Source organism: Salmo salar, chromosome ssa10 (genome assembly GCF_905237065.1).
Source record: "Salmo salar chromosome ssa10, Ssal_v3.1, whole genome shotgun sequence".
Lineage (NCBI taxonomy): Eukaryota > Metazoa > Chordata > Actinopteri > Salmoniformes > Salmonidae > Salmo > Salmo salar.
In genome coordinates this window covers 104,977,421-104,996,188 of record NC_059451.1, presented here as the reverse complement: position 1 = coordinate 104,996,188, position 18,768 = coordinate 104,977,421, and the positions used below count along the sequence as shown (strand labels likewise).

The window sequence follows — 18,768 nt, the reverse complement described above, 5'->3', positions numbered from 1 at the left end:
CCAACATTTCCATTCTGCAATTAGTCAAACCAATTAACAATTTGGCCAATGCCACGACTACCCCAAGTAAAATCAAAAGGCTGGCTGAAGTGTTTTGTTTCCTTTCATTGTCTCATACTCTCATTGTTGCACTTAGCTTTGTATTATTTTTTACATCGAGGTCATATCTTTCACATAATTATTGGTTTGTAGATTGATGGAGAAGATTAGAATTAGCCAGTTGTGATATAAACTCATCAAAAAAAGAACCGTCCTCACTGTCAACTGTGTTTATTTTCAGCAAACTTAACATGTGTATATATTTGTATGAACATAAGATTCAACAATTGAGACATAAACTAAACTAGTTCCACAGACATGTGACTAACATAAATTGAATAATGTGTCCCTGAACAAGGGGGGGTGTCAAAATCAAAAGTAACAGTCAGTATCTGGTGTGGAAACCAGCTGCATTAAGTACTGCAGTGCATCACCTCCTCATGGACTGCACCAGATTTGCCAGTTCTTGCTGTTAGATGTTACCCCACTCTTCCACCAAGGCACCTGCAAGTTCCTGGACATTTCTGGGGGGAATGGCCCTAGCCCTCACCCTCCGATCCAACAGGTCCCAGACATGCTCAATGGGATTGAGATCCGGGCTCTTCACTGGCAATGGCAGAACACTGACATTCCTGTCTTGCAGGAAATCATGCACAGAACGAGCAGTATGGCTGGTGGCATTGTCATGCAGGAGGGTCATGTCAGGATGAGCCTGCAGGAAGGGTACCACATGAGGGAGGAGGATGTCTTCCCTGTTACGCACAGCGTTGAGATGGCCTGCAATGACAACAAGCTCAGTCCGATGATGCTGTGACACACCGCCCCAGACCATGACGGACCCTCCACCTCCAAGTGAGGACCTGCCTTACAACAGGCATACAAGCCCTCAGTCCAGCCTCTCTCAGCCTATTGCGGACAGTCTGAGCACTGATGGAGGGATTGTGCGTTCCTGGTGTAACTCAGGCAGTTGTTGTTGCCATCCTGTACCTGTCCCGCAGGTGTGATGTTCGGATGTACCGATCCTGTGCAGGTGTTGTTATACGTGGTCTGCCACTGCGAGGACGATCAGCTGCCCGTTCTGTCTCCCTGTAGCGCCGTCTTAGGCGTCTCACAGTACGGACATTGCAATTTATTGCCCTGGACACATCTGCAGTCCCCATGCCTCCTTGCAGCATGCCTAACGCACATTCACGCAGATGAGCAGGGACCCTGGGCATCTTTCTTTTGGTGTCTTTCAGAGTCAGTAGAAAGGCCTCTTTAGTGTCCTAAGTTTTCATAACTGTGACCTTAATTGCCTACCGTCTGTAAGCTGTTTGTGTCTTAACGACCTTTCCACAGGTGCATGTTCATTAATTGTTTATGTTTCATTGAACAAGCATGGGAAACAGTGTTTAAACCCTTTACAATGAAGATCTGTGAAGTTATTAGAATTTTTACGAATTATCTTTGAAAGACAGGGTCCTGAAAAAGGGATGTTTCTTTTTTTGCTGAGTTTAATAGTTTTATCACAGAGAGATTATCTACTGTTTGCTTTTGTTTGCAGAGAGCACAGATCTTCCCTCCCCCACTCTCTCTCTCTTTGTTCCCAGCTATTTGAAGACAATGCAAACCGACAGTCATTGCATTTGTGTATTAACAATCCCCTAAAGCCACATCTCTTGTTTGAACATATACGCCTCTATCCCTATCAATAACCATAAGTGACCATTACCATGGCAACCCCGCCGGATGCGGTGGAGAAAAGGAGGCCGTGTGTGTGTGTCTGTTTCCAAAGCACCTACTTCTAAGGGACTCTTGGGGCCCGGGCATTCAAATGGGGGCAATAGAATGTAAATAAACTGAAATGACTGGGCAGCAGCAGCACAGAGATGGCCAGACACAGAAGTTTCATCTCAAATGGCACCCTATTCCCCATATAGTGCACTGCTTTTGACCAGAGCCCATAAATCCCTGGTCAAAAGTAGGGAATGGGCTGCCATTTCAGCCGCAGCCACACTGTGTGGTAGTAGGCCACAGGAAATGAAAGCCAAAGACACTGAGGCAAACTGACATAGAAGGGAAGGTTTCAGCTCCCATATTCAACACAGTAATTACTTGTTTTTCTACTCCAAATAGGACCTGTAATGAAGAAGGGCAGAGAAATAGAAATAAGCACACACAGGCACTCTAGAGGCCAAATAATTTTGTCTCACTACTGATTGTACTGAGAGATTGAGCTTCAAGCCAAGCTTGCTGTTCATTTCAGACTGTGCAAAAATTTATCTAATTTTACAGAAGAGTAAAGGTGGATATTAGGCAATGAGAGGCTTTAAAATGTGTCTGGTGAAGTTATAAGGTTTCTCTGTGTTTTCAGGGGGATTCCTTTGATGCTTTGAACACAGCGGGACTTTTAGACTTCAATACATTTAGAAATTCTGTGAAATGCAATAAATTTGATCCTTACTCATGTACCACCACTTGTTCTGTTTTTGAAGTGCTCTGCACGAAATACTCAGATGTTGAAGGCTGGTTTTGGGGAGTACCTCCCCAACAGGTCATCATGACTTCATCCGTGTTTTAGTGGATACTGCTAGGTGTGTGAGTGTCATAGATGCATGGATCATAGATGTTTAACTGACTTGTTTTATCTAAATGGTGGGATCTCAAGACCTGCAGAGTCAAGAGTTAGACTGATATCCCTCTTTAGACTGATATGCCAAATGGGGATAATTTTTTATCAAGCATATCTGCCAAATCTCTCTTTCCGTTGGGCTGCATTAGTTTGACGTCTTTAACACCAGGATTTGTCACCTGCCGTATGGTGCCAAGAACAGCTTTTTTTAATCTACATTTGAATCCATGTTTTTGTGAAAATGTGTGCCTTTAGCTACACATAAGCTAGATAGCATCAGGTCTCAGATAGGTCTACATCAGCATCAGGAGACCTGTCAGTAACTGTAGATCAGGGGTAGGCAATTCAATTCAGCCGCGGGACGATTTTTGTCGGAGCGAATGGTTGGGGGGGCCGGAACATAATTGTATTAAATTTGTACACTGCAAATTGAGGTTATATTTGATTGTTATTATCAAATACAATCATTTCATACATTGAGACACGATCACATCTCTTTTTTTATTTGTGGGAATAATTGGGACAGATTTTGTGAATAAGACATTTTTTGCTTAATTCCTGCTGATTTTACAGTATTTTTTTATATATTATTTTTTACAAAAAGCTTTGGGGGGGGCAAGAGAGAATCACTTGCAGGACACAAGTTGCCGTCTGTAGCAGACCCCTGCTGTAGATGATAGGGGATGAAACAGCAGGCTTTATGACGACCTTCGCCTCCCTCCTATCACGACCTTGGGGCCCCAACTGCTGCTCTGCCCTTTAGAACACTGATCGGTGTCCTACAGGAAGAGCCGGCCCTTGCATGGGGAGGGCCTCAAAATATGGGTCTGAAAGGTTCTGAAGTAAGCACAGGTTGACTGGAAAGGGTCTCAAAGTACATTTTTTGCTGGACCTATCATTGGAAGTGTGCTGCCATTGTTTTCAAAAACACATCTTTTGACCAGTTACTTGGGTAGATAATCATCTAAGAAAACCAAAAGGTCCAAACATCATGTCTCAATTATTATCCGTTCAAAATGTTGTGGTTTTTACCCTTGTAGGATAGTCAAAATTAGAGCGACTAAATCGATGGAGGCTTAGAAAAGAAGTGGTAAAAAAATCTGGAAAATAGCATTGCGTCAGCTGTGCTGGATGCTGTGAGAATTAAGGCTACCTGACAGGCTTACCATTGAACTCGTCATCTCTCTTCTCAAATCCGGAGGACATAAAACAATATAGGAGGTGAGATAGATATCCATCTTGAGACATGACATATAGTATTTTCATATACACTGTCCATATTAATGCGAAGTTCATGTTCTTTTTGAAGACTTCTCACAAAAACAAGCATATCTCTGTGAAATGTCAAGAGCACTGCAAGCTTTTTGTTTCAAAGCCTTTCACATTTAATTCAGCTCGTGTCATGCTAATTTAGCTTTAGTGACTCGCAGAAACAACTTGGAAAAGGACGACCACAACATTTAAAATCCTCAAACGTTCTGGCCAAAAGGCTGCACCGCTCCTTCAACAGAGCTTGGTGCTTATTATCAGATGTATTAGGTTACAAAATCCAACTTTTTGGAAATACTGTTAATGATACGTTAGAGAAAGACCCTACTGAATAGTTTAGTAAACAACCAAAGATTTAAAGACTAAAAGTGGTAAAATTAGTAACCAACTAGGCTCGTAATTTAACAACTATTTATATTTACAGATGGAATACAAGTTTGTTATTAAAGCACATGAAATTTCACATGTTCCAGTCTGCATTTCTTTACATTGAAATGCCTCTCCTGATGTGCAACAGTTTCCTGAAACGAGTCATGAATGTCATCCCCAAAGTGTGTTTCACCCATTCTGGGCAGAGTGGCTGGGCACCCTACAATGTATGAAATCTAATTTTATTTGTCACATGCTTCATAAACATCAGGAAACTGTAGGCTAACAGTGAAATGCTTACTTACGGGCAACTCCCAACAATTCTGAGAAAAATATAGAAAATAGTAACATTTTTTGTGTTATTATTTTCTATATTTTTCTCAGAATTGTAACACACAATGAGTAACGATAACGTCGCTAAATACACGGGGTACCAGTACCGAGTCAATGTGCAGGGGTATGAGGTATTTGAGGTGTGCCTTCAGAAAGTATTCATACCCCTTGACTTATTCCACATTTTGTTGTGTTACAGCCTGAATTCAAAATGGATTAAATAGTTTTTTTCCCCCTCACTCATCTACACACGATACTCCATAATGACAAAGTAAAAACATGTTTTTAGATTTTTTTTGCAACTGTATTGAAAATTAAATACAGATATCTAATTTACGTACATAAGTATTCACACCCCTGAGTCAATCAATACATGTTAGAATCACATTTGGCAGGGCTTACAGCTGAGAGTCTTACTGGGTAAGTCTCTAAGGGCTTTGCACACCTGGATTGTACAATATTTGCACATTGTTCTTAAGAATTCTTCAAGCTTTGTCAAGTTGGTTGTTGATCATTGCTAGATGGCCATTTTCAAGTCTTGTCATAGATTTTCAAGCCAATTTAAGTCAAAACTGTAACTAGGCCACCCAGGAACATTCAACGTTATCTTGGTAAACAACTCCAGTGTATATTTGGCCTTGTGTTTTAAGTTATTGTCCTGCTGAAAGGTACATTTGTCTCCCAGTGTCTGGTGGAAAGCAGACTGAACCAAATTTTCCTCTTGGATTTTGCCTGTGCTTAGCTCTATTCCGTTTCTTTTTATCCTGTTAAACACCTATTGCACACATAGTGAATCGTTCAGAACTGCTGGTGCTCTCATGCATGGTTCAGTGTTGCTTGTCTCGAAGCGAGCATAGAAGGCATTGAGCACGTTTGGTAGGCTCACGTCAATGGGCAGCCCGCTGCTGGGTTTCCCTTTGTAATCTGTGATAGTTTGCAAACCCTGCCACATCCAACGAGTGTCAGAGCCGACGTAGTATGATTCGATCTTAGTCCTGTATTGATGCTTTGCCTGTTTGATGGCTAGTCGGAGGTCATAGCGGGATTTATTATAAGCATTCAGATTAGTGTCCCACTCCTTGAACCAGTTAGTGCAGAAATCCTTTGGTTGTGCAAACCCACAAACTTATCAGCTGTCTGGGTGGCTGGTCTCAGATGATCCCGTGAAAAAGCCGGATGTGGAAGTCCTAGGCTGGTGTGGTTACACGTGGCCTGGGGTTGTGAGGCCAGTTGGACGTACTGACAAATTCTCTAAAATGATGTTGAAGCGGCTTATGGTAGAGAAATTAACATTCAATTCTCTGGCAACAGCTTTGGTGTACATTCCTGCAGTCAGCATGCCAATTGCACGATCCCTGAAAAATTGAGACATCTGTGTGATTGTGTTGTTTGACAAAACTGCACATTTTAGAGTTGCCTTTTATTGTCCCCAGCACAAGGTGCACCTGTGTAATGATCATGCTGTTTAATCAGCTTCTTGATATGCCACACCGGTCAGGTGGATGAATTATCTTGGCAAGGGAGAAATGCTCACTAACAGGGATGTAAACAAATTTGTGTACAACAGAAATAAGCTTTTTGTGCATATGGACAATTTCTGGGATCTTTTATTTCAGCTCTTGAAGCATGGGACCAACACTTGACATGTTCCATTTATATTTTTGTTCAGTGCATATTCAGTCAATAAAAATCAAATTCCATTTAAGATTAATTTATTGAAACCGTAATATCAACGGGTTATATTACATTGTGGAACACAATCTCTAAAAAGGCAGTAACCTCAGCAGTGGCGCTTGTAGAAGTCTATGGCTGTGCAATGGCATAGCCTTGTTTTATTAATTTAGCAGACAAGGCGCTCTTATTTCCTGAGTCCTTATCACAGTCAAGACACACCTATTTTATACAGAATTTTTTTCCAAATAAAACATTTTAGCAGTGTGAAGTGATGCGCATCTCGTGCCCAGAACAGATATTTTCAAAGAGTGATAATTTGAAACGGGGCTCAATTTGGCCAAAATCAAACCAAAATCAATATACAGACATTGGATTTAGTTTATTCTGCCTGTTCTTTATAATTTTCTAAATGGATGAACAATTCCACATTGAACACTGCATGGGGATGAATTACAGCCACAACATCTGTTTGGTGAGTAGGAATATGCTTAATAATTCTGATGAAAATACGCTCTTTGTCTTTATCAAACTAATGTTTTTGCATATTTTCAGTGTGGAACCTGTCTATGTTTAGGGGGGTTATAAGCTAACCAATTCTAAATGGAACTAGCAGATCGCAAAGTAGCTTAAAGCAGGTTTCCCAAACTCAGTCATGGGGCCCGTTTTGGTTTTTGCCCTGGCACTACACAGCTGATTCAAATAATCAAAGCTTGATGAGTTGGTTATTTGAATAATCTGTGTAGTGCTAGGGCAAAAACCAAAACGTGCACCCAGTGGGGGCCAGTTTGGGAAACCCTGCCTTAAAGGGATACTTTGGGATATTGGCAATGAGCCCCCAGAGTCGGACGAACTTGTGGATACCATTTTTATTTCTCTGCGAGCAGTTTGAAGGAAGTTGCTAACTAGCACTAGCGCAATTGCTAACTAATGTTAGCGCAATTACTGGAAGTCTATGGGTATCTGCTAGCACGCTAACAGATACACATAGGCTTCCAGTCATTGTGCTAACGCTAGTTAGCATTGGCTCGCAAAACAACCTCTAACTTCCTTTATACTGACTTAAAAATGGTATCCACAAGTCCATCTGACTCTGGGGAAGTAGATAAACTATTGGATATAAGAGCAATGTCAACTCACCAACATTATGACCAGGAATGTGACTTTCCCCGAAGTGGATCCTCTGTTTGGCCCACCACCCAGGACAATGGATCGGATCCCAGCCGGCAACCCAAAACAACGGCGCAGCAGAAGGGGCAGACAGAGCGGTCTTCTGGTCAGGATCCGTAGACAGGCACATTGCGCACCGCTCCCGAGCATACTACTCGCCAATGTCCAGTCTCTTGACAACAAGGTAGACGAAATCCGAGCAAGGGTTGCCTTCCAGAGAGACATCAGAGACTGTTACGTTCTTTGTTTCACGGAAACATGCCTCACTCGAGACGTGCAATCAGAGTCGGTCCAGCCACCTGGTTTCTTCACGCATCGCGCCGACAGAAACAAGCATCTCTCTGGTAAGAAGAAGGACGGGAGTGTATGCCTTATCATTATCGAGATGTGGTGGGATCCTAACATACAGGAACTCAAGTCCTTTTGTTCACCTGACTTAGAATTCCTCACAATCAAATGCCGACCGCATTATCTACCAAGAGAATTCTCTTCAATCATAATCACAGTCGTGTATATTCCCCCCCAAGCAGACGCATCGACGGCCCTGAACGAACTTCATTTGACTCTATGTAAACTGGAAACCACATATCCTGAGGCTGCATTTATTGGATTTTAACAAGGCTAATCTGAAAACAAGGCTCCCTAAATTTGATCAGCATAACGATTGCGCGACCCGGGCTGGCAAAACCCTGGATCATTGTTATTCTAACTTCCACGACGCATATAAGGCCCTCCCCCGCCCTCCTTTTGGAAAAGCTGACCACGACTCCATTTTGTTGCTCTCAGCCTATAGACAGAAACTAAAACAGGAAGCAACCGTGCTCAGGTCTGTTCAACGCTGGTCCGACCAATCGGATTCCACACTTCAAGATTGCTTCGATCACGTGGACTGGGATATGTTTCTCCATAGCGTCGAACAACAACATTGATAAATACGCTGATTCGGTGAGCGAGTTTATTAGCAAGTGCATCGGTGATGTTGTACCCACAGCATCTATTAACCTGTTGGGGGTAGGGGGCAGTATTGACACGGCCGGATAAAAAACGTACCCGATTTAATCTGGTTACTACTCCTGCCCAGTAACTAGAATATGCATATAATTATTGGCTTTGGATAGAAAACACCCTAAAGTTTCTAAAACTGTTTGAAAAACTGTGAGTATAACAGAACTCATATGGCAGGCAAAAACCTGAGAAGATTCCTTACAGGAAGTGCCCTCTCTGACAAGATCTTGTTCTTCTTGTCTCTGTTTATTGAAGACTGAGGATCTTTGCTGTAACGTGACACTTCCTACGGCTCCCATAGGGTCTCAGAGCCCGGGAAAAAGCTGAATGATATCGAGGCAGCCCCAGGCTGAAACACATTATCGCTTTTGGCAAGTGGCCGATCAGAGGACAATGGGCTTAGGCGCATGCACGAGTCGACCCCGTGCTTTATTTTCTTTCGTCTTTTTACCTAAACGCAGATTCCCGGTCGGAATATTATCGCTTTTTTTACGAGAAAAATGGCATAAAAATTGATTTTAAACAGCGGTTGACATGCTTCGAAGTACGGTAATGGAATATTTAGAATTTTTTTGTCACGAAATGCGCCGTGCTCGTCACCCTTCTTTACCCTTTCGGATAGTGTCTTGAACGCACGAACAAAACGCCGCTGTTTGGATATAACTATGGATTATTTGGGACCAAACCAACATTTGTTATTGAAGTAGAAGTCCTGGGAGTGCATTCTGACGAAGAACACCAAAGGTAATCAAACTTTTCTAATAGTAAATCGGAGTTTGGTGAAGGCTAAACTTGCTGGGTGTCTAAATAGCTAGCCCTGTGATGCCGGGCTATCTACTTAGAATATTGCAAAATGTGCTTTCACCGAAAAGCTATTTTAAAATCGGACATATCGAGTGCATAGAGGAGTTCTGTATCTATAATTCTTAAAATAATTGTTATGCTTTTTGTGAACGTTTATCGTGAGTAATTTAGTACATTTTTTGTAAATTCACCGGAAGTTTGCTAGTTCTGAACGTCACATGCTAATGTAAAAAGCTGGTTTTTTATATAAATATGAACTTGATTGAACAAAACATGCATGTATTGTATAACATAATGTCCAAGGGTTGTCATCTGATGAAGATCATCAAAGGTTAGTGCTGCATTTAGCTGTCTTCTGGGTTTTTGTGACATTATATGCTAGCTTGAGAAATGGGTGTCTGATTATTTCTGGCTGGGTACTCTGCTGACATAATCTAATGTTTTGCTTTCGCTGTAAAGACTTTTTGAAATCAGACAGTGTGGTTAGATAAAGGAGAGTCTTGTCTTTAAAATGCTGTAAAATAGTCATATGTTTGAGAAATTGAAGTAATAGCATTTCTAAGGTATTTGAATAACGCGCCACGGGATTTCACTGGCTGTTACGTAGGTGGGACGAAATCGTCCCACTGGCCCTGGAGAAGTTAAAACATACAAACAGTGTAGCTATTCCCTCTGCAAGGCAATCAAACAAGCTAACCGTCAGTATAGAGACAAAGTAGAGTCGTAATTCAATGGCTCAGACACAAGAGGTATATCTTCAGGGTCTACAGTCAATCACGGACTACAAAATAAAAACCAGCCCCGTCGCGGACCACCATGCCTTGCTCCCAGACAAACTAAACAACTTCTTTGCTCACTTTGAGGACAATACAGTGCCACTGACACGGCCCGCTACCAAAACCTGCGGGCTCTCCTTCACTGCAGCCAACGTGAGTAAAACATTTAAACGTGTTAACCCTTGCAAGGCAGCAGGCCCAGATGGCATCCCCAGCCGCGTCCTCAGAGCATGCGCAGACCAGCTGGCTGGTGTGTTTACGGACATATTCAATCAATCCCTATCCCAGCCTGCTGTTCCCACATGCTTCAAGAGGGCCACCATTGTTCCTGTTTCCAAGAAAGCTAAGGTAACTGAGCTAAATGACTACCGCCCTGTATCACTCACTTCCGTCATCATGAAGTGCTTTGAGAGACTAGTCAAGGACCATATCACCTCCACCCTAACTGACACCCTAGACCCACTCCAATTTGCTTACCGCCCCAACAGGTCCACAGACGATGCAATCACACCACGCTAACCCATTTGGACAAGAGGAATACCTATGTAAGAATGCTGTTCATCGACTACAGCTCAGCATTTAACACCATAGTACCCTCCAAACTCGCCATTAAGCTCGAGACCCTGGGTCTCGACCCCCTTCTGTGCAACTGGGTCCTGGACTTCTTGACGGCCGCCCCCAGGTGGTGAGGGTAGATAACATCTCCACCCCACTGATCCTGAACACTGGGTCTCCACAAGGGTGCGTTCTCAGCCCTCTCCTGTACTCCCTGTTCACCCATGACTGCGTGGCCACGCACGCCTCCAACTCAATCATCAAGTTTGCAGACGACACTACAGTGGTAGGCGAGGTCATCAAAGCGGGTGCATCAAAGCGGGAACCGAGAGACTGAAAAACAGCTTCTATCTCACGGCCATCAGACTGTTAAACGGCCATCACTAACATTGAGTGGCTGCTGCCAATGTAAGGGTGCGTGCTGGTGGCAGGGAAGTCAGGCGCAGGAGATCGAACTTGGTATAAAACGGAGTAGTTTAATAAACGCTCAAAACCAAAATATACAAAATAATACCAGTGGGTACAAAACCCGTCGCACACCAGAACATAACTTGCACAATGATTACAAACAAACAATCACCAACAAGGACAATGAGGGGGAACAGAGGGTTAATACAGAACATGTAATGAATGGGATTGGAACCAGGTGTGATACAAGACAAGACAAAACCAAAGGAAAATGAAAAGAGGATCAGCGATGGCTAGAAGGTCGGCGCCTTCGACCACCGCCCGAACAAGAAGAGGGACCAACTTTGGCTGAAGTCGTGACAGCCAACATACTGACTCAACTCTAGCTACTTTAATAATGGAAAAATGGATGTAATAAATGTATCACTAGCCACTTTAAACAATGCCACTTTATATAATGTTTACATACCCTACATTACTCATCTCATATGTATATACTGTACTCTATACCATCTACTGCATCTTGCCTATGCCCTATACAGCTTGTTGAGTGTTGTCTTAGTGCCAGCATCGTTTTGTGGTGGTAAATAGACAGCTAGTATGGTATGCAGCTTATCTTGAGGTATTCTAACTCAGGTTAGCCAAACTTGAGACTTCCTTAACATTAGAGATCATGCGCCAGCTGTTGTTAACAAAGACACAACCCTCCACCTCTTATCTTACCCGAGGCTGCCTTCTGATCTTGACGATGCATGGAAAAGCCAGCGAAATGTATATTATCCATATCCTTGTTCAGCTACGACTCCCGAGAAACATAGGATATTATAGTTCTTTAAGTCCCGTTGATAGCATAGTCTCGGACGGAGCTCGCCAGTTTGTTCTCTAGTGATTGCACCTTCGCCCACAAAACAGAGGGCAATGGCGGTCTAGATGCTCGCCGACATAGTCTTATCATGACGCTGCTTCACTTGTACCACATGCAGATGCAGCCAAGCGGACATCAAACCAACTCAGGTGCTTAAGGGGGTCTTAGGAGGATATCTAAAGGTGGGGAGCCTCACCACACACTCCAGGCCCCATGTGCCCTCTGGTGGCCCCCAGGACAGGTGACAGACAGAGCGGGCTCCTCTCCACCCAGTCCCTCCATCCATTAGCCACTCCAGCGCCCTCGGTTATTACTGTCTGACCTCACACTGTGACTGGGAGGTGGGAATTTATAACTGTGATCGCTGTAATGTCAGGTTGGTCAGGTCAGTCAATCCTATTCCTCTGTTATAGAATACAGCTCATCAGAAGCTTTCCTGTGTATTATAACCCACATTCATTAGGTAGCAAATGGCAGAATACAGGGAGGGACAAGATGAACTTGACCAATAAGAAACACTTTGTTTTCTGTTGCAAAACGTTTTTCTACAGTGTACACTAAATGTAGTACATTTCCAAATCTTGATGAAGACGTTGCTGTGCCATCCCTCAGTGAAAGGGAGTGGTTTTTTCTAGGTCTCTGTGTGCCGTTGGAATAAACAATGGGCTTAATTTGATGACTAAAGGGCTGAGACATACTAAACACTGAGATCTGATGTACCTCACAACATTGTGCCCTGTCACACCCCGTGGTGCAGAACCAGGGTGTTTGATGCACACGCCCACAGACGGACAGACACACACACACGACACACACTGGGGCCAATGTGTTCCCGATTAACTTGTTGAATCAGCTTTGTGAAACTGCCCCGCAGGATTTGGATAAGTGATTGTCATTGAATCTGCATAATTAGGAAATCATGGCGTTGGAATACAAATGCTCCAACTAACTCTCAACTCCACAGACGCTCCCTCTCCCCTGGCCTGGCAGTAAACCAAGCATGAATAATCATTAGGTACACCGGCACTACAGGCAGAAATAACACTGTCGCTGCATGCTACATATTTCATCCACAGTCTGGCGGAGAGTGTTGTGGTACTAGGCTACAGACACATTGAAAAGCGCTCTCTTACACAACAGGTCTGGCAGCTAGCGGCGGCTAGGCTTTATCAGTGGAGCAGAGAGCAGTGTTAGCTCTTAGCGCTCATTAGGGACATGTCATTCCCCTGGGGAACTGTGTGGCGGCCAATGAGAAGTGACAGGAAGGCCAGACAATGGAGCCCCGTCTTTACAGGCTCTGGAATTGTCCCCAGACACACACACATGGCAGTGACTGGCCCTCTAACCACCAAACCACACACACACGGGCACACATGTACAAGCATGCACACACACATTGAGCACATCAGCAGTGTTTTAGGGACAGCGGGGTGTTTGTTCAGCGTAGTTATTGTTTAACAGTGTTAATGTCGACTCAGTCACTCTCAACATCCATACATTCATCTAGGATATAGTTAATCTTTGTAGTTTGTTTGGTGCAGTAACAAACACCAAACTCTTAAATTCTCAGCCATGCTCTCCAAATAAACTCATAGCCATAGCATAGTTTTGAATAACATGTTTTGCTGCTCTCTGCTGGCATCAGTATGAATTACACTTTGCTCCTTTTCTTGATTTTTTTGGGGTGTAAAATGTGCTTTCAGTATTGACTCGATAGTATAGGAATGCAGGATTGTGTTATTTTCTCTGTTGTAGGATTCACCAGATTACACCAACGTCCAGGAGCTGAAATATCTTGACATGGTCATATCAGAAGCTCTGCGCCTCTACCCGCCTGGTTTCAGGTAAGAGCCTTATAGTATTGATAATATTGACATTAGAATGAGACAACTCTCTTATGTACTGTATATGGCCATGTTTTGGCTTCCAAGTGGCACAGCGGTCTGAGACACTGCATCTCAGTGCTAGAGGTGTCACTACAGACCCTGGTTTGATTCGGTATCACAACCGGCCGTGATTGGGAGTCCCATAGGGCGGCGCACAATCGGCCCAGAGTCATCCGGGTTAGGGTTTGGCCAGGGTAGGCCATCATTGTAAATAAGAATTTGTTCTTATCTGACTTGCCTAGTTAAATAAAGGTTAAATTAAATAGATGTCCCCCATGTTTCCATAGTTCATCATTTCATTATGTGCATTGTGGAAACTGAGCAACCATTTTGTTTCAGGTTTGCCCGTGACGTTGACGAGGACTGCATGGTGAATGGACAGTTCCTACCCAAGGGAGCCACACTGGAGATCCCTGCAGGCTATCTGCACTATGATCCAGAGTACTGGCCCGAGCCAGAGAAGTTCATCCCTGAGAGGTAAGCGGCAGCCAGTCTACTGTAGCTCAGTAATTATGTTCCATTTCTATCGGTCTACCATAGAGAAGTCCCAGCACAGCTACATTGTTACACAGCACAGCTACAGTACACTGTCACTGCCTCACATTATGTCCTACTGTTGATATTCTGTACAACATGGAGTGACAACATTGACACGTGATAATACAACACAGAAGTATAGTATCAGAGTGTATTCCATACTGACCACGGTGGCCTCTACTCTGCCATTCAGATTCACAGTGGAGACCAAGGCCAGCAGACACCCATTTGTGTATCTGCCGTTTGGGGCAGGGCCCCGCAGCTGTGTCGGCATGAGGCTGGCCCAGCTGGAGATCAAGATGGCCCTGGTGCATGTCTTCAGGAAGTTCAACATTGTGGCCTGCACAGACACCAAGGTGGGTTAAACCTCTTGAGTCCATATTCTCTAAAGTGTCTTAGAGTAGGAGTGCTGATCTAGGATCAAGTCACCCCTGTCCATATAAGCATATTGATCTATGATCTAAAAAGCAAAACTGATCCTAGATCACCATTCATACTGATACGCTTTGTGAATACGGGCCCATATTTCTTATTTTGGGACTTACCCCAACCTACATTTGTAAAGGTCATACATAATAAGATTGAAAATACAGAGCCACATGTATACAACCCAGTCTATGCTGTATCCTAGCTCTTTAACATGTTGCTCTTCTACATTTATGACTGGAACGAACTGTAAAAATCTCTGAAGCTGGAGACTCTTACCTCCCTCACTAGCTTTAAGCACCAGCTGTCAGAGCAGCTCACAGATCACTGCACATAGCCCATCTGTAAACAGCCCATCCAATCTACCTCATCCCCATGCTGTATTTATTTATTTATTTATCTTGCTCCTTTGCACCCCAGTATCTCTACTTGCACATTCATCTTCTGCACATCCTACCATTCCTGTGTTTAATTGCTATATTGTAATTACTTCGCCTACATGGCCTATTTATTGCCTTACCTCCCTTATCCTACCTCATTTGCACATGCTGTATATAGATTTTTCTAATGTATTATTGATTGTACGTTTGTTTATTCCATGTGTAACTCTGTGTTGTTGTATGTGTCAAACTGCTTTGCTTTATCTTGGCCAGGTCGCAGTTGCGAATGAGAACTTGTTCTCAACTAGCCTACCTGGTTAAATAAAGGAGAAATAAAAAATAAAAAATGTATGTTGCAGGTACCTCTGGAGTTGAAGTCTCACACCACTCTCGGACCCAAGAATGGCATCTATGTGACAATCACTAAAAGAGAGAGAGAGGGAGAACCGGCGACTCCCCCTGCAGAAGAATAGAAGCTCTGTTCTGCATCTGCAGTGTGATTTCTATGAAACAGATATATTATCCATCCAATGACTGCTTATTTTCAGGCTAAACATAAAGTAACATTAACCTAGCCTGGTCCCAGATCTTTTTGTGCTGTCTTGCTAACTTCTATGGTTATTGTCACACGTTTGGTGCTCCCTTTACATAAGAGAGTTGGCAATAAAGCACGAACAGATTTGAGACCAGGCTAGCATTAACCTCTTCTTTAATTAAACATCTAAAAGTATTTGGTTAAAATGTACTTAAGTATCAAAAGTAAAACATTTCACATTCCTTATATTAAGCAAACCAGACGGTACCATTTTTATTTTTTTTAAATTATGGATAGACAGGGCCACATTCCAACACGCAGACATCATTTACAAATGAAGCATGTGTGTTTACTGAGTCCGCCAGATCAGAGGCAGTAGGGATGACTGTGAATTGCAATATTTTCCTGTTCTGCTAAGCATTCAAAATGTAACAAGTACCTTTGGGTGTCAGGGAAAATGTGTGGAGTAAAAAGTACATTATTAAAAGTAAAAGTTGTCAAAAATAAGTCAAGTACAGATACCCCAAAAAACTACTTCAGTAGTACTTTAAAGTATTTTTACTTAAGTACTTTATGCCACTGCTCCCATGGTAAATGACAATTTGCACAGAAAAAGTGAGGGTGGACCAGGGGCAGCTCACCTTTTTAATCAGCCAGTGTGCTGGACGGAGGTCAAGCCCTCCAAGAGGCCCCTGCCAATGGCACAATGATCGCCACGGTGATTCTGCAGGACTAGAGAGAGGGGGAGGAGAAGCATGCTGGGGGAACTGTGAGCTGGGGGGAGGGGGAAGACTGTGGCAAAACGCTCTTCTTATAACAAAAGAACAACATTCCTTGACCTCTGTATAAATTCATATTGATATCCATTGTTACCGAATAGTCACTGCAGGACTGCATTAAAGGGAAGGATCAATTCAAAGTATAATGTATGTTAGAACATGCCCATGAACTATTAAAGGGATAGTTCACCCAAATTACAAAATTATATAATATTGGTTTTCCTGTAAGCAGTCTATGGATTAGACAGCGATCCATGCTTTAGTTTGGTTTACCTGTCCACGGTTTCCAAATGCTATGCAATTGCCTTGTCCATAGACTTCTTACAGGGTAAAGTAATCTGAATGTTTTTGTCATTTGGATGGACTATCCCTTTAAGGATTTGTATTGTCTCTCCCAACAGCTCTAAGGCTGGAAAGTGAGTCTTCGCAAGCATCCTCGCAATTATCCATCATAACAGTGTAGGCATTCACTAAATGTTATAGGACCCCCCCCTCACAGATTTCCAAATCTTTCATCTTTAAAATGCAGGTGTGATTTACATGAAGGTAATACGCATAAGATCACCACTCGATGAGAGCGGAAAGCAATATCAGCTCACTCCATTTCTCATTGCCTCAAGTTGAAAAGCTCTGATGTTACTGTGTATGATTTCTTTAAGCTTGACTGTATAGACTTTATACTAATGGGATGGTATTAATTGTGTTGATTTTGAGTGTTGCTCTGCAATTTGATGTTACATATTCATTAAAATGTGAAATTAATAATCAAAATCAGGGAAAGATGTTATCAATATACATTCTGAAATATTCCATTTTAATTGAAAGGAATAATGATGACATGCTATGAAAGAGTAAAACGCAACGGTGGACTAAATGCTGAAATAGGAAAAATCTCTCCCAATCATTCAGAATGTGTGTAACATTTAATAGTTCATGTTTTATCTATTTAGCGTCTGATTTCTTGAATGTTGTCAATGAGAAAGAAACTGAGCAAAGAGCAATTTTATTGCAGTGTACCAATTTAGATCGTTGTAAAGATAAATATTAAGTTGATAGTGTAAATAAGAAAAGAGCATAACAGGACTGTAACAAGAGGTATTGCAACAAGTAGTATTCAGTGCTCAGCTTAAGAAGTTATTTCACATTACTAGATGTTTAAGTTTGACACTGTACAAAATAAAAAAATATATCCACCTCAAGGAATAAGTTGTAGCTTTCACCTACCTAAGAGAGATAAAATGATGTCTCTGACATAAGAATTTCCATGTGTACATTAATATAGAAGACCCGATGACCATTAAATAAAAAGCTACCCGTGTTCTAGCGGTTACAGGGCCGTAGACCCTGGCACACATATACTGTGTGGGCATGGGTCAAATCTGACCCAGTGCCCTTCTGACTCACATCTCTCTCCTTCATTGCCATTGTTCCATCAACCAATAAAATATGTAAGTAGTGGGACTGCCACGCGCCTTAAAAAAATGAAATATATAAAAAGACCTCGATCCTCTGCAACCGTTGTGCCATGTCTTATGTTATGCATGACTTATTGAAAAGGAAAGTAAAACATCTTAGGGCTGGATCAATTCAAATCGCCAAAGTTCAGCGCTATAGCGCGATTTAAATGTAAAGGTAATTTCCGATTAAGCCGGCATATGCAGCATTTACTGTGAATGCAAATCAAATTTTATTGATCACATACACATGGTTAGCAGATGTTATTGCGAGTGTAGCGAAATGCTTGTGCTTCTAGGTTCGACAGTGCAGTAATATCTAACAATTACACAACTACCTAACACACACAAATCTAAGTAAAGGAATGGAATAAGAATATATACACATACAAATATATGGATGGGCGATGACCGAGCGGCATAGGCAAGATGCAATAGATGGTATAAAATACAGTATATACATATGAGTAATGCAAGATATGTAAACATTAAAGGGGCATTATTAATGACTAGTGATCCATTTATTAAAGAGGCCAATGATTTCAAGTCTGTATGTAGGCAGCAGCCTCTGTGTTAGTGATGGCTGTTTAACAGTCTGATGGCCCAGCTTTGATGCACCTGTACTGACCTCGCTTTCTGGATGGTAGCGGGGTGAACAGGCAGTGGCTCGGGTGGTTGTTGTCCTTGATGATCTTTTTGGCCTTCCTGTGACATCGGGTGCTGTAGGTGTCCTGGAGGGCAGGTAGTTTGCCCCCGGTGATGCGTTGTGCAGACCACACCACCCTCTGGAGAGCCTTGCGGGTGTGGGCGGTGCAGTTGCCGTACCAGGCGGTGCAGTTGCCGTACCAGGCGGTGATGCTCTCAAACAGGATGCTCTCAATTGTGCATCTGTAAAA

At 42.7% G+C, this 18,768-nt stretch overlaps 1 protein-coding gene across 2 annotated transcripts in view; it reads left to right on the top strand.

The window, feature by feature from the left end:
• Nucleotides 1-17,621, top strand: part of LOC106561393 (thromboxane-A synthase) — a 133,223-nt gene extending 115,602 nt beyond the window's left edge. For both annotated transcript variants that reach the window (XM_014125329.2, XM_014125330.2), the window contains exons 11-14: nucleotides 13,631-13,719; nucleotides 14,101-14,238; nucleotides 14,492-14,654; nucleotides 15,464-17,621. In XM_014125329.2, coding sequence (XP_013980804.2) covers nucleotides 13,631-13,719; nucleotides 14,101-14,238; nucleotides 14,492-14,654; nucleotides 15,464-15,577 — 504 coding nt within the window. In that variant the 3' untranslated portion in view covers nucleotides 15,578-17,621. The remainder of the gene's footprint in view (nucleotides 1-13,630; nucleotides 13,720-14,100; nucleotides 14,239-14,491; nucleotides 14,655-15,463) is intronic.
• The last annotated feature ends 1,147 nt before the right edge of the window (nucleotides 17,622-18,768 follow it).